At 39.5% G+C, this 17,451-nt stretch overlaps 1 protein-coding gene across 2 annotated transcripts; it reads left to right on the top strand.

The window, feature by feature from the left end:
* Positions 1-6,098: 6,098 nt before the first annotated feature.
* On the top strand, positions 6,099-15,598 carry LOC141443861 (uncharacterized; the record flags this gene model as incomplete). 2 transcript variants are annotated; one of them, XM_074109223.1, is given in 6 exon segments in its annotated part: positions 6,099-6,600; positions 8,444-8,614; positions 10,268-10,351; positions 12,360-12,431; positions 13,453-13,565; positions 15,418-15,598. In XM_074109223.1, coding segments are annotated over 6 exon segments (717 nt in total). In that variant the 3' UTR covers positions 15,544-15,598.
* Between the last annotated feature and the right edge of the window lie 1,853 nt (positions 15,599-17,451).

Consider the following 17,451-nt stretch of genomic DNA (forward strand, 5'->3'; position numbering starts at 1 on the left):
CTCGACATGTTTCGGGCTATTTCGTAGCCCTTATTCTCAGGGGCAGCCGCCGAGTCGCGTGCTCCTGAGAAGAAGGACTACGAAATAGCCCGAAACATGTCGAGCTAAACTCTGTTTAAGACGTGAGTTATCCGTTACAATATCATTTAATATGTATTTAAGTACGTATTTATCTATATGAGTATGTTTATCCGTTGCCTAGTATCCATAGTACAAGCTTTGCTTAGTTTGGGACTAGGTCAATTGGTGTCAAGATAAGTGTCCCATGATATTAAGGGGCTGTTTCACCATCCATTGATTAGCGTTAACCGACGGTTAAATGTGATGCCGTCTCCGTCTATTCGAACAAAACAAATGAAGACGGCATCACACCTAACCGCCAGTTAACACTAATCAATGGATGGTGAAACAGCCCCTTATTTTATTATTTTAATGTGCAGAATGCTTTTACAATACTTTATCATCACATCTGAAATTCTCCGAGACATTGGTATGAAAAAAAGAGTAGCAAGATATTTTTTTTAATAACGAAATGTTTTATACGTGCTAGATGGCGTTAGTAAAATTGACTAACCCTCGCGATACTAACAGAAACTTGTTGCAAGTTGGGCTTTACGAGATCAAGGGTTCTGTGCCACAAACGCAGTCTTCTACTGTTGACCAAGAATTGATTTACCTCCTCTGGGGTATATGCCAGTTGAGAATAGTTATCTCAAAAAAAGTTACCTAACGAAGAAGTTGTAACGGAATATTGGGGCTGCTCGGGATAATTATCTTCATAAGTTTCTATGATAATTATTATGATTTCGTGATAATTCTCTTTGACATTTGTCTATGATAATTATCTTGATACTTGTCTATGATAATTATCCAGTGTAAGCCAGTTTAAAGGGTAGCAAAAATACAGATGTTTATTATTTAAATTAAACTACTTTGAGACAGACATAGTTATTAGGATATACGTGTTACTCACATAACTATTTATAAAGAAGAAACGAAGCTCTCACAATTATGATTTTTATTTTGTCTTTAGTTTGAAAATATATTTTTTATTATGTGAAAAATTAAGTATCCAAATTATTTGTCCTGTTACTAAATGAAAATGTCGAATTTTAAGCAAGGGAAGTTAGAATTACTGTTTTTTTTTTCTATTCAATATTACTTTGTAACTGTTTAGATATCAATATAATCCAAAGAATTTTGTACATATTTTTTTCGACTTTATTTTATTTTATTAACGATCATGTTATTTTAGAGTGAGAGAGATGTGTATCATCTCTTTTGCACCTTGAAACGAACTTAATTATTATTAATACCTTATTAATAAATATCCAATACTTAGCTTTTTTATATTAACTATACATAGTTATAAATTATATTCGCATTTATTTTAAAGCCCTCTTGTTCTGAGAGGAGGCCTGTGCCCAGCAGTGGGACGTATATAGGCTGGGATGATGATATAATATAGATAACGTTTGTGAATAGTAATTTAACAGAAGTCACTTGCCACCGAGGCACGCAGTTGTTGTCAAGCTTCAGGCCGGGCGGGCGAGCGGACGCGACCACAACATTACTTTGACTGTGTCGTTTCGGTCTTCGCGTGATTTTAGTTTTATTGCAATTAATAAACCTTTAAAAATATTTTTTTTATTTATTCTCGGCTATAGCTGAATTATGATTGGTGTTTTGGAGTCTTTTTGTATTTTTTATTTCAACTCCAAATTTGTTACTTTTACGGGTATCCCGTGAAACCATATCGAAAATACAAACTGAGACATCGATGCATAGAAAAACCAGAAAAAGAGACCAGCACTGCGAATCGAACCTAGGTCCTCAGCAATCCGTGCTGCGTGCTATAACCCCTACACCACTGCTGGACAGCGGTCCACGGATTGCTGAGGACCTGGGTTCGATTCCCAGTGCTGGTCTCTTTTTCTGGTTTTTCTGTGCATCCATGTCTCAGTTTGTATTTTCGATATAGCTTAATTATTTAATTTTAGTTCGGATTGATTTCGATTCGGGATTAATTTTGTGATACTTCATATACATGTGCTGGGTAACATTATTCATAGGTGTGATAGAGATGGCACTATTCTCATGTATCACTCCCTCTCATTCTGCGCTTTGTATTAATATTGACGTGTCATAAAGTTTGTCATAAAAAGTTGGTGTATATTTTTTGTTAAAAATACTTGTAGCTTGAGTATTGTATTACTTATCTATATTTTTTTATGGAACTGAATAAAAATGTATTTTGAAAGGATATTTTATTTCTTGCTGCCTTCTGTATTTGTCAATAAGTGCTTTTTTTTTAAAGTCATTTTTAATACAAGTTTTTTTTGTTGTCTGTCCTTTTTCTTAACTTTACTTGTATTGTCATCTGAACAACTTTTGCGTACCAAATTTCTTAAGATTGTTTTTTTGGAATCTTTTTGTATTTTTTATTTCAATTCCAAATTTTTACTTTTACGGTCATCCCGTAAAGCCTAAATTGAAAATACAAACTGAAATATAGATGCACAGAAAAACCAGAAAAATAAGACCATCACTGGGAATCGAACCCAGGTCCTCGGTATTCCGTACCGCGTGCTATACCGCTACACCACTGAATTTCCCCTATGCACCTCATATCTCAGCTTGTTTGTTTCTTATTTAGTCACTTAAGCAGTGACGCTAGCGACATCTATGCCGTAACCCGCATCGAGAAACTTTTTCGGCACTCCATTGGAACTAACCGCTCACCCGGACAAGAGATGTCGTTACTAAGCAATCAAATTAAGATTGGTATCTATATTTCAGTTTGTATTTTCAATTTACCAAATTTCTAACCGATGCCGTAGACTATTGAGAAGTTCTCTCCTGCGGAGACGATACTGGCTGGACCACCACCATGTCTCTGGGCATTATTACTTTAAATGACGCAACTTTTTTTTCAGAATTGGGTAATCCTGGGTTCTCCGTACTCAGAATCACGAGCACTATTGATTTTGACGATGAAAAAAAAAACGTCCCCAATTTTCCATAAAAAAAATTGTCAAGATTGTTTTTTGGAATCTTTTTGTATTTTTTATTTCAATTCCAAATTTTTACTTTTACGGTCATCCCGTAAAACCTAAATTGAAAATACAAACTGAAATATAGATGCACAGAAAAACCAGAAAAATAAGACATCAGTGGTGTAGCGGTATAGCACGCGGTACGGAATACCGAGGACCTGGGTTCGATTCCCAGTGATGGTCTTATTTTTCTGGTTTTTCTGTGCATCTATATTTCAGTATGTATTTTCAAAAAAAATGTCTATTTCGTAACGGGTTTACTACTAGAATGCGACACACGTTTGCTATTCTTTTTGCGTACAATTTAACTTCGCACATAGATACTGTCGTTCAATAGAAATGTCGCACAATCGTACATCACACACTCGAGGTCGCACTTATGTGATAATCCCTTTCGTAACGACCCAAATAAACTATATGAAAAATAAATTGCAAACTGACTAAAAAATTAGAGACACTTTTTTTCTTCGTTTAATCTGTCATCCGAAGAATTGCGAAACTAAAGTGGCAGTGGGCGGGGCACATTGCTCGCAGGACTGATGGCCGATGGGGCCAGAAGGTTCTCGAATGGCGTCCGCGACCGGGAGACGAGCTGTCGGTAGGCCTCCAACAAGATGGAGCGACGACTTGGTTAAGATTGCGGGATCGCGGTGGATGCGGAAAGCACAAGACCGGTCTGAGTGGAGAGCCTTGGGGGAGGCCTATGTCCAGCAGTGGACGTCTTTCGGCTGACATGATGATGATGAATCTGTCATCTTCCAGGATAACAGGATCGAAGGATTTTGGGCTCAAATTTGTGCCTCTGGAGAGGACAGGATAATCTGTCATCTCCCAGGATAACAGGATCGAAGGTTTTGGGCACAAATTTGTGCCTCTGGGAGAGGACAGGTTAATCTGTCATCTCCCAGGATAACAGGATCGAAGGATTTTGGGCACAAATATGTGCCTCTGGGAGAGGACAGGTTAATCTGTCATCTCCCAGGATAACAGGATCTAAGGATTTTAGGCACAGTGCCTCTGGGAGATGACAGATTAATCTGTCATCTCCCAGGATAACAGGATCGAAGGATTTTGGGCACAAATTTGTGCCTCTGGGAGAGGACAGGTTAATCTGTCATCTCCCAGGATAACAGGATCGAAGGGTTTTGGGCACAAATTTGTGCCTCTGGGAGAGGACAGGTTAATCTGTCATCTCCCAGGATAACAGGATCGAAGGATTTTGGGCACAAATATGTGCCTCTGGGAGAGGACAGGTTAATCTGTCATCTCCCAGGATAACAGGATCGAAGGATTTTGGGCACAAATTTGTGCCTCTGGGAGAGGACAGGTTAATCTGTCATCTCCCAGGATAACAGGATCGAAGGATTTTGGGCACAAATATGTGCCTCTGGGAGAGGACAGGTTAATCTGTCATCTCCCAGGATAACAGGATCGAAGGATTTTGGGCACAAATTTGTGCCTCTGGGAGAGGACAGGTTAATCTGTCATCTCCCAGGATAACAGGATCGAAGGATTTTGGGCACAAATTTGTGCCTCTGGGAGAGGACAGGTTAAATCAACAGTACTCGTGATTCTGAGTAAGGAGAATCCTGAATTACCTAATTCTGAAAAAAAATGTTGCGTCATTTAATGTAAAAATGCACCACTACTAAATGCATGTACCACCAGACTTGCATAAGTATGCCAAATTTCAAATCAATCTAACCACTGGAACTGGGTCAAATTTAGCCTCCAAGATTTGACCCATACTAATATATATAATAGAGCAAGTTAACTCTGTAGGTTATGACAACCCTTATCACGCTAACACACACGAGTAATATTTACCTCGCCGTTTCGGCAACATTACAGTGGCCGTGGTCACGAGTAGACTGAAGTGTGGGGTGTCAAGTCTGCCTAGCAGCGCGAATTCTTCGAACTACCTGCACTTGATCACTAATAGTACCGGCACTCGTATCACGAACTACCCGCACTTGGTCACTGAATATTTTGCAATATCTGAAATTAATTATGGCAAATATGCGTTCCGGGGCAATGAATGTCTGTGTTTTGAGACAGTTTTGTCTTTCGGAAACCTTTGTCCTCCCTTTTTCCGAACAAAACGGGGATTATGCAACACTGTGGCATGCTCGATATTTTTATGGTACGGTTTTAAGGTGTATTGAATATGATTTTAATCTAAACTTTGTTTTCATGCCCGTAATAACAGACTTTGAAAGCCACACTTAAAAACCTCACGCAACAGTGCGCCATCTAGTGAGACAAAAAACGATAGCCCTCATTTGGATTGGATTTGATTTTTCTTTGATGGGAAATATATTGCCACAGTCCCTTTAAGGGTTAAATAAATCTTGCAAAAATATTCAAGCATTTATTTGTAACTCTCCTGTATTTCCTTCACAATATCGTCTTTGACAGTACGAAATCTATCTAAAAATACTTGCACATCTGTCCTAGTTTCTCGTCCAATTACACCAAGTAAAATAATAAACTGACTCAAACTCAATTCACCCAAATTCGGCTCAATTCTTTCATACGCCTTCAAGAATAAACTCCTGGTTATAAGCCTTCCGTCTATTATTTTACAGATTTCAAACCATTTCTGTATAATTTCTAGTTTGGCGCCTGTTGAAAAACCAGCGCCTTTTAGTACCATATACATCTCTTCGAAATCCATTGCTATTTATTTTTGGCAGGCGCAGTGATTAAATTTTGTTATTTTTGCAGTGAAAGGAAAAATTGGTGAAATAACTTATACATATTGGTTTTAATATTCGTAGTACCTAACAAAATCTAGGTGGTCATGATTTAGGATGCTGATAAACTTGGGCATTCACTTGTAACAGAACATCGAACTTCGCCGTTTTTTAAACCCCCGACGGGGGTTAAAAAACGGCGAAGTTCGATGTTCTTAAACTAATTAAACGATTAAACTATCTAAACATTTACATTTCTGTATTGAAATACACTAGTCTAGTTTGTATTACAATGATAGATAAAGTAAATAGTTTAAAATCCTTGAATGTACCAAATTTGGCATCTTGTTTGAATTTAGTTAAATATCCATTTTTCAACTTTTCTAAATTATGTTATATACTTATATTATTATGTGGGAGCGAAAGTTCTGTATATACCTGTTAACATATAATGTGTCGCACACGTCGCACAGTAGCTCTGGAGCACGATGGTACGGTAGACAAAGTTCGTAGTTCATAAACAATAAGTTTTTATTCTAACCATCATAAACTCTATGACTTTTGACAAGATCCATCAAACTTATCAAACATCTCAAAAATATATAAACAAACCACCCAGATCACAAATAAATCCACAAATTATATATAATAATACACCAACCAAAAACATGGATAGCTAAAACCAATATTAACATTAATGTGTCTGTTGTCTTTGTTATTGTTAAATCCAAGATTTACACAACTATTGTCAAACACAAATTTTACCAAAGAAATGGACGACATATTTGAAAAGCTCAGAAGTCAGGGTCAGGATACTGTTGCAGGCGTTGTACAGTGGATGAGGGAAGGTAAGGACGGTAGCAGTCCACTGAAGCGGGGAAGCGGAGCATAGTTGCAAGTGTCGTCTATAGGCACGGGGTTAGCGGAGAGGAGCGAGAAAATGCGGAGCGGAACGAGATACTATATATTGCGAAACTTATACTTCGTTTTTTAAGTTTCCGTAGTTTCGCCATGTCTGTCCGTCTGTCTGTCTGTCTGTCCGCGGGTAAGCTCAGAGACCGTTAGTACTAGAAAGCTGTAATTTTTCATGAATATACATATCAGTCACGCCGACAAAGTGGTACAATAAAAAAAAGTAAAAAAAAAAATTTTTAGGAAACCTCTCATAGACGTAAGGTGGGGGTGATTTTTAGGGTTCCGGAGCCAAAATGGCAAAACGGAACCCTTATAGTTTCGCCATGTCTGTCTGTCCGTCCGTCCGCGGCTTTGCTCAGGGACTACCAATGCTAGAAAGCTGTAATTTTGCAGGGATATTATATGTAAACTATGCCAACAAAATGGTACAATAAAAAACTAAAAAATTTTTTTTTTTACGGTACCTCCTATAGACGTATAGTGTGGGGTATCGTTGGATAGGTCTTTTAACCATTAGGGGTTTGCTAAGACGATTTTTCGATTCTGCGATTTTGCGAAATATTCAACTTTAAAGTGCAAATTTTCATTAAAATCGAGCGTCCGTCCCCTCTAAAATCTAAACCGGTGGGTGGAAAAATTTGAAAAAATTCAGGATGGTAGTAAGTATATCAAACTTTCAAGGAAAACTATAACGGTTAAGTTTGCTTGAGAATTATTAGTAGTTTAAGAGTAAATAGCATCCTAAGGTATAAAATATACCTACACTCGGAATATTCCGTACAAAATACGAAATCCTTAGAAAAAATTTACTTAATTTTTTCGTAATGGCTACGGAACCCTATTTCGGGCGTGTCCGACACGCTCTTGGCCGGTTTTTTTTAAAAGAACGTTTTTCAATAAAAAGATTCATCAAGATTATTTACTCTTTTTCTAATGATAAAAAAAACGAAGTATAATTTGGGCTTGTTAGATCAATTTACTAGAATCGTTATTTCCTAGGTAGGTAAATCTATGCACACGGTAGTGTATCAAGCCAAGTTCAAACTGACAGAGCTGGTGAGCAGCACTGTGTGTAATATTACACGAACCATTTGGAGCCAATTTTGACCCCCTCATAACTCAAAAAACTATTTCACATAAACATGTCAAATTTGGCTCATATAGACTTGCGAGTTGCATTATACACTTAAACAAAAAAAAACATTAGAAAACCTGAACTCAGTAAGCAAAAACCATATCGCTCGCTAATCCTGCCGTGAAGCAGCAGTGCTTGCACTGTTGTGTTTCGGCGTGGAGAGTAAGACAGCCGGTGAAATTACTGGCGCTTGAGGTATCCCTCTTAGGCCTCTTGGCAACGCGTCTGCAATACCCCTGGCGTTGCAGATGTTTATGGGCGGTGGTGATCTCTTACCATCAGGAGACCCACTCGCTCGTTTGCCATCCAGACGAATAAAAAAACCAGAGTGAGCGGGACGGCAGGTACGATACAAACTTCGTTTTTCGAATTTCGTAGTAGCCCCCCTGCTTCACTGTTCCGCTCAGCTCCAGTGGACAGGCATCCTTATTCTGAAATATTACACCCCGCCGCGGTTGCAACACCGTATCATACCATGACCGTATCATATCAGGCACGTTTCCTGACCAACCGTCGCCGTCGCATGTAATGTATGCGCTTGACATGCCGTTCCTGGCACGTTCCTATTACGATCATGGCATAATACGGTGCCACAGTGTAGTGGGTAGACCTAAACTCGGCCGGAATTCGATTTTTTTTAGCTAATATCATTGGACCCGAAGAATCGTCAGAAAACCAAACCAGAGACAGTTTTGAGACAGAAGATGGTTCAGACAAAGTCGGCCTGGAAGCTTTCAAAGCCACTCTGGAGAAGATATCGAGGGACTGCGGATTTGATATGGAAGTTGTAGCTCAAGAATTCATTGATAAAGGTAAATAAGGCTTTTTTGAGTATCCTATCCTATGCTACCTATCCTATCCTATACTACCTTATCCTACCCTATTATATCCTACTCTGTCTCCTATCATATCTACTCCTATACTATTTTACCCTACCCTACCCTATTATATCCCACCCTGTCTCCTATAACCCTATACTGTCCTATCCTATCCTACCCTACCCTATTATACCCTACCCTGTCTCCTATCCTATCTTACTAATATTATAATTATTAAACGCGAAAGCTTGTGATGATGGATGGATGTTTGATGACTCCTTCACGCTAAAACGGTTGGACGGATTCGATGAATTTTAATATGTAGGGGAAAGTACAGTCGAGTTCATAAACTTGTGAGCAAAAATTTGATCCAAAAATATCTGAACACGGTTCTACGCCACTTTTGACCAATATTTTGCTCACAAGCTTATGAACTCGACTGTACCCTTTGTACACTATAGATTTAAATTCTTTACTCTATGAATAAACATTTACATAAATATCTAGTTTACGCAATAATATAATGTAGTTTGTAATAAAAAGAAGGCTGAAATTATTACTTACTAGCTTAAGCCCGCGACTTCGTCTGCGCGGATCTAGGTTATCGCGCGGTGGCGCCCTCTACCGGAATAAAAGGTATCCTATGTTGATCCTTGGGGTTCAAAATATCTATATACCAAATTTCATCAAAATCGGTTCAGTGGTTTCGACGTGAAAGCGTAACAGACAGACAGACAGACAGACAGACAGACAGACAGAGTTACTTTCGCATTTATAATATTAGTAGGGATTAGACATTTTAGGACGATGTGATATTAGTACGAACGCACCCCGCGTATATACCTATGGGGTACTTTCGTACAGTGGACTTTTCATCCACTTCTTGGATACGCATGCCCTTTTTAGGGTTCCGTAGCCAAAATGGCAAAAAGGAACCCTTATAGTTTGGCCATGTCTATCTGTCTGTCTGTCCGCGGCTTTGCTCAGGGACTATCAATGCTAGAAAGCTGTAATTTTGCGCGAATATCTAAATAAACTATGCCAACAAAATTAAATAAAAAATAAATGTTTTAGAGTAACTCCCAAAGGGGGGTCCTAAAGGGGGGTGTTTTTTTTTTCGTCCAACCTTGTAGTGTGGGGTATCGTTGGATAGGTCTTTTAAAACCATTAGGGGGTTGCTAAAACGATATTTCAGTGATTTGTTTGCAAAATATTCAACTTTAAATTGCAAATTTTCATTAAAATCGAGCGTACCCCCCCCCCCCCTCTAAAATCTAAACCGGTGGGTAGTAAGTATATCAAACTTTCAAGGAAAACTATAACGGTTAAGTTTGCTTGAGAATTATTAGTAGTTTAAGAGTAAATAACAGCCTAAGGTATAAAATATACCTAAACTATGGAAGATTTCGTATAAAATACGTAGTGGCTACGGAACCCTATTTTGGGCGTGTCCGACACGCTCTTGGCAGGTTTTTTCATCGAGGGTGAAAATTAAAAATAATATGTCAATAATGTAAATAAAGCCTATTCGGAACGCATTTTAATTGACATTTGTCACTAATCAAATTCAAACACTCGCCCAGTGTCACTGTTATTTTTAAACACTTTGAATGTTTAGGTATTTTTCTATTTTCCCCAAATTACCAGCTTCGTCGATGGAGTCGGCTTTCGAGAAACTCAAAAAGGAGGGCAAGAATGACGTCGACAATTTGGTGAAATGGATGAAGGACTGTAAGTTGACAGTTTGTTTTTTGACAGAACAATTGGCAACGGCAAGTGTTTGGTCAGCGGCTGGGGAAACTGCTTAAACTCCAAGGTCGCTTGTAGACGCCCGTTGCTTTCACCGGACTACGGAACCGTCTATAAACGGATAGGTACCCTTGTATACCTAACCTACATGTACTTAATAATTTTTCCATCACACTTGCTCGTAAACAGTGTCGTAACATGCAGGCTACCTTGGTTGCAACCCCCCAAATAAAACCCTCGACCTTAATGTGCTTGTCATGAAACCCAAGGTCGGTAAATGAGTTTGTTACTGCATGGCGTGCTGCAGCGCCTGCGATGCAGATGCGGGAAGCTGGCGCTGCCAAGAGCGCAGTCAGCGGTATCGGCAATTTATGAAAGAATTATGATTGGTTATTTGGAGTCTTTTTGCATTTTTTATTTCAACTCCAAATTTGTTACTTTTACGGGTATCCCGTGAAACCATATCGAAAATACAAACTGAGACATGGATGCACAGGAAAACCAGAAAAAGAGACCAGCGCTGGGAATCGAACCCAGGTCCTCAGCAATCCGTGCACCAGCGGTGGTGTAGGGGTTAAAGCACGCAGCACGGATTGCTGAGGACCTGGGTTCGATTCCCAGCGCTGGTCTCTTTTCTGTTTTCTGTGCATCCATGTCTCAGTTTGTATTTTCGTTATGAAAGAATATTAGTTGTTCTTTTACAAATATACAATTTTACTTGCAAATGTGATGAAAAAAAACATATGTCGCACGGGCGGTACTAGAATTACGAGCATCGACTCATTAAAGCCCTCGGTCTTCGACTTCGGGCTTCTAACAGACTCTCGTTCGTAATTCCTTATTCACCGCCCTTAAGACACAATGTAATATCAGATGGATGTCAGCAAGTAGACGGCGATGCATCCGGCGAAATTAAGTCGCCGGACAAGGGTCCGGTGCTTGTAAGCCATACAACACCGCTAGTCCGGCAAACAAACGGTCCGTTGTCCGGAAAACAACGGACGTCTACAAGCGGCATGAGGGCGAATGCTAGATGACGCGGTACCCGTTGAACAGTAGTGACCAGCTAGCGTAGGCCCTAACAGTTTTTTTCGTTAGACCAATCCTTGGCTTATCTATCGCTGGTATTTGGTAATTCGGTGATACTAAAGTTATCTGTCATAGATCTCACCATGAGAAAATGCAAGCTGTAAAAACTATAGCGTCTGTCAGTTTGGATGCCTGCAATCGGGTTGGCAGCGATTTAATCGCTTGTATTTCACAATTGTGAGCTCGGCTTAAGATTACATACACGAAGACGCGTGATTTTGTCAAAATTAGACATTAATGACATTGTCTAATAAGAACCACGGCACGCGTCATCGTGAATGACTCTACCTATGGACTCTACTATAACGCATAACAAGTGTCATCGAATTTTTATGGCCTTTATACTACTATTTTTTTATTTATTTTTTCGACTGGATGGCAAACGAGCAAGTGGGTCTCCTGATGGTAAGAGATCACCACCGCCCATAAACATGCAACACCAGGGGTATTGCAGATGCGTTGCCAACCTAGAGGCCTAAGATGGTATACCTCAAGTGCCAGTAATTTCACCGGCCGACCGCATTTTAGCGGGCAAGATGGTGGTGGATTTTATGGAGATTTTAAGCATTTTGATCGTCTTGTTTTTTTAATAGCTTTATTTTGTGGTCTTAACGTCTCAAGAGTGTGTGTGTGTATGTATTTTAATAGTGATTAATAAAAAAATACCATGGTAAGTGATTTTATTCCTTTTAAAAATGTGATCTCCTTTTTCAAGGCGACGTTAAACAAATACTAATAAACAAAGTTTTAGTCTAAATTCTAAACTGTGAAGGGAAAATTTTACTGGTGCATTTGATCAATTCTCTGTACGTACCTTAACTTACCATAACTTAACTATGTATCATTATTGTATGTGTCATTATCTTCGTCATGGGGTGCATCAAGAAAATTTTCTTTACAGCCATCTGGCCGACGGAGGAGGCCGCGTCGCCGCCCCCCACGACCATTGATGACATTCTCTCTGACAGCTTCAGTAAGCTGGTTTTTTTTTTACTTGCTTTATATCGTGTTGCCAGGAAAATAGGAAGTAGCGACAGCGAATGGAATAACCTAACCACCAAAAGGAAGACCCCCGACATTGTCACTTCAAAGTTCAATATCTCAAAAACGGCTGAACCGATTTTGATGAAACATGTCTCAGAACTATCCCTAGAAAATCTGTTTTCAAATAAAAAAACAGTATTCAAATCGGTCCACCCGCTTAAGAGCTACGGTGGCACAGACAAACACACAGCGGTCAAACTTATAAACCCCTCTTTTTGCGTCGGGGGTTAAAAATAGGAGTTTGCAGCCAGTGAGGCGGAGGCGCCCTGCTAAGTGGAACTTTAGAAAAATGGTTAAGATTTTGCAAGTGTTAGAACTAGAAGTAGACTTAGAATAATTTAAGAAAATTTGATGAGACGGGGAATCCATGCTCATTTTCGGTTAGACGTTTAAGAAACTAAAACACTTGTAAAATTTTACGAATTTTAGCGGGACTTAGAAATTTTGTTTGCGGTGTTGCAACTTCACTTTGGATTTTAATTTGGCGAGAATCATTAACAATGGAGGCAAAGGGGGGTACCCTCCTAAAGGGGATGTCAAAGGGGGTGTATGTAATGTAGGTACTCTAGGGGGCGATGTCAAGGGGTGCAGTCTCCTAAGGGGTTTCTTAAGGGGGGCCCTAGGGGGAGGTCAACAGGGGTGGAATACGTGCATTGTATTGTAACTTTAACCGTATCGATATCTTTATAGTTGACAGCTTTCAAGATGACGTGATAGTTTCGTCAGCAATCAATAGATGGCGCTGTGCGAACGAACTTTGTGCTTTAATAATGTTGCCGTCACCTTTCAACCCCCCGAAAGGGGGGTGTTATAATTTGATGCAATTGTCTGTCTGTAGCATTGTAGCTCTCAGACGGATAAACCAGTTTCGATGATTTTTTTATGTAAATGTATATATCTCATGTATAATTGCGGACATAGCCACGGGTTAAAGCTATACTATGTTGCAGCGAACATAATCGGCGCTGCAAAGGAAGCAGAAGACAAAGCTAGAAAGCTCTTCGAAGGGGCTCAGAACCAGAAGAACATAGATTTGGAAACCTTCAAGAACGCCATAGCGAGGGTAAATATAGTTATCAGAGGATGCTGGTCGCGTTTCAACCCGTTTGAACCATAAACGTGCCAGCTAGCTTACGCCCTGAATTTCTCTACGGCTTAGGCTCAATAAACTTACTTTTCCTTAAATGTGCACTTTCTCTAAAAGTGCACTTTCCGCAAAATATACACTTGTACATTAAGGGCACTTTCCCCGTAAGTGCATTTTCCCAAAAAGTATATTTTCCAAAATGCACACTTTCTCATAATGTACATTTTCTCAAAACAAATGTTTTTTTTAGCTTTTTATTACTCACCCCTTTTATAACACATAAAAAAACTTTAGGAATAGGCTATTATTTAACCTTTTCCACGCCAACGAACCACGCATATATATATATATAATATATATATATATATATATATATATATATATATATATATATATGTCACATGCATGGAGTGCAATTTTATTGTATTTGTGTTCTTCCGTATTAGTGGCTTTGGCTCAGGAAAACGTATTTTATAACTATATACTGAGTTCTTTCGAGTTACCACTCGCACTATAGTGTTTAATTTAAAAATCATTTACAACGACCTGTAACGCCTGTTACCAATAAAAAAAAAACATTTTTTCATTTCCTTTCTTCTCTTTCTTTGAATGCAAACATCTTGGCTAAGTACCTCTTTTTTTCTAATTTTAGATCACGGATTTGAAACGGCTCATTTGGAAAAGTGGACCATCTAAGAAAGTGCTCTTTTGAGAAAGTGCTCCATTTGAGAAAGTGCACTTTTTGGGAAGTGCACCTTCTGAGAATGTGCTTATCTGAGAAAGTGTACCATTCTTGGTTTTTCTTGGTTTGTTATAGTTATTTTATTTCTCTTAAGTTTATTGTGTATGTATAGATAAGTGGTTTATTTATTATATTTGGTGTAGGTATCGTTCCGTGAGTCACAGACGTTCTGGCAGAAAATCAGCGCTGCAGGCGTTTAACGCTTCAGCATAATGATGAGTCAGCGACCGTTTCACTTTCGCGGGGACACAACATTTTACTATTTTCATGTGTTTTTCTGTAATTTTTTTTTATTTTATTTGTATTAATTTTGCTGTATATGTGTGTCGTCTGTGTTAGTGAATTAATGTCTTCTTTCTTTCTTTTCTTTCTTCTTTCTTCAATTGGGAAGCGCACTTTTGAGACAGCGCGCCTTCCGAGAAAGTGATCTAAACAACTGTACCCTTAGAAAAAGTGCACATTACGGGAAAGTGAGTATTTTGTGCCTATGCCGTCTCTACCAACTACACCGTATCATACCATGACCGTAATAGGAACGCATCAGGCGCGGAATGTAACGCGACACAGACTACAACATGTCAATCGCGTCTCATTCATACGTACCCTTAAGAAGCGTGTTGGCAACGTTTGTGACGCTCCGTGCATGGCACGCGACGGCGACGGTTGGTCTAAGACACGTGCTAGTGGGCATGCATCCATACTAATATCACAAATGCGAAAGTGTGTGTGTTTGTTTGTCCGAAACGAAGCGACGGATTGGCGTGATTTTTGGCATTGCAAGTGGTAGGACCTTGTGCAAGGTCCGCCCGGGTTGCTACCACCATCTTGCTCGCTAATCCTGCCGTGGCGCAGCAGTGCTTGCACTGTTGTGTTTCGGCGTGGAGAGTAAGACAGCCGGTGAAATTACTGGCACTTGAGGTATCCCATCTTAGGCTTTTAGGTTGGCAACGCGTCTGCAATACCCCCGGTGTTGCAGATGTTTATGGGCGGTGGTGATCTCTTACCATCAGGAGACCCACTTGCTCGTTTGCCATCCAGTCGAATAAAAAAAAAAAAAGTTCCCTGACAGGTGAATTGATCCCACAGGTGGCAGAAGAACAGAAGAAGAATGCCGACGAACTGATGAAGACCTTGGCAGAGAAGGGCCCCAAGTTGATGGATGCCGTGCAAGCCGGCGCCAGTGCCTTCAAAGAGGCTCTGACGAAGAAATAGAAGTCGAAGAAACGGGACAGTTGAAATTACTAGTGCAATAAAAGCAATTAATCTTTTTGTATTTTTTATTTCAATTCCATTTTTTTTTCTTTTACGGTCATCCCATAAAACCTAAATTGAAAATACAAACTGAAATATAGATGCACAGAAAAACCAGAAAAATAAGACCATCACTGGGAATCGAACCCAGGTCCTCGGTATTCCGTACCGCGTTCTATACCGCTATAGTCACTGCGTCACTGCTTAAGTGGCTAAAATAAGAAACAAACAAGCTGAGATATGAGGTGCATAGGGGAAATTCGTGTCTGTACCGTTGACCAGCAGTGGTGTAGCGGTATAGCACGCGGTACGGAATACCGAGGACCTGGGTTCGATTCCCAGTGATGGTCTTATTTTTCTGGTTTTTCTGTGCATCTATATTTCAGTTTGTATTTTCAATATATAAACTCAAACTCAAACTCACAACATTTATTGACAAGAAAAACACACTACATCACAACAAAACACAGTAAAACATAAATAGGAGAAGAGAGGAAAATAAGAGATATTGTGCTGTAGTGTGATGCCAAAAGGACTCAGCTCAGCATGTGCCGTAGCCCTGTAACCAGAGCTGCAGCGCTGGTTTTCAGCTGAACCCCGGTGAGTGTGCACCCACGTAACCGAACGCGTAATTATTGGGGAAAAGAAAAACTATATATTATAGTATATATATATATATATATAAATCATGACAAATATAAGAGTTATAAAATGCCTATAAACATATATATGCGTGGAAATTTGAATTTTTTTATATCCGGGTTTATTCCTAGCTGTTATTTAACTTGTCCGGACTTGCTTGACTAACCTTGCTTGACTTGCTTGCTTAGGGTCAGTACAGAGGGACCGCATTCCAACTGCACCGCTCATACATTTCAAACGCAGTCAGCTTTTTTTTTTTTTTTTTTATTCGACTGGATGGCAAACGAGCAACTGGGTCTCCTGATGGTAAGAGATCACCACCACCCATAAACATCTGCAACACCAGGGGTATTGCAGATGCGTTGCCAACCTAGAGGCCTAAGATGGGACATCTCAAGTGCCAGTAATTTCACCGGCTGTCTTACTCTCCACGCCGAAACACAACAGTGCAAGCACTGCTGCTTCACGGCAGGATTAGCGAGCAAAATGGTGGTAGCAATCCGGGCGGACCTTGCACAAGGTCCTACCACCTGCAAACCTTGCACCTGCTGTAGCTTGCAGTCGTGCTGCAGTGGAACTGCGATAAAAATGTATGGGCAGCTGGCAGTTGCGGCTACGTTGCATAGTGCCTCTTTGGATGCGTTTGCACCAGAGATTGATGAAGGGAATTCCCACGGGAATTTTTGTTTATTACTTCTTTACGCTGAAACGGCTAGACTTTTCTAGATAAATTTCTGGACGTTTCTAGGTGAAATTTGATGTTTTATAGCTAGCTGAGGAACATATAGGCTATTTTTTATCCTAATATTCCCACGGTATCAGAATAAAATTCCTTTGTTTAATATGCTTATGTATTATGGTCATATATATAGTAGTTTATTTATTTATATTGTAGTTTATGTATTATATTGTTTAAAGCACTGTATAGTTGTTCCATTATTTTAACTCTTAAACTCACCCTTTGTCGGACCCTAACGTATTGCTCCTCTCCTCTCATCCACTCAAAGGTTGACTGGTAGAGATCCCTTAAAGGGATAAGTCCGCCTTTGTACAAGTATCTTAAAGTTTGTCAGTTGTATTTTGTTAATTTTCTTTGTACAATAAAGAGTTTACATACATACATACAAAATTGTAAAATTTCAACCACATATGGAATTTGGGGGGATTTTTACACGCAACTTAAATAAAATCCACGATTCATGGGAATTTCAATTCAATCGCTGGTTT

Source organism: Choristoneura fumiferana, chromosome 28 (assembly GCF_025370935.1).
Source record: "Choristoneura fumiferana chromosome 28, NRCan_CFum_1, whole genome shotgun sequence".
Classification (NCBI taxonomy): Eukaryota; Metazoa; Arthropoda; class Insecta; order Lepidoptera; family Tortricidae; genus Choristoneura; species Choristoneura fumiferana.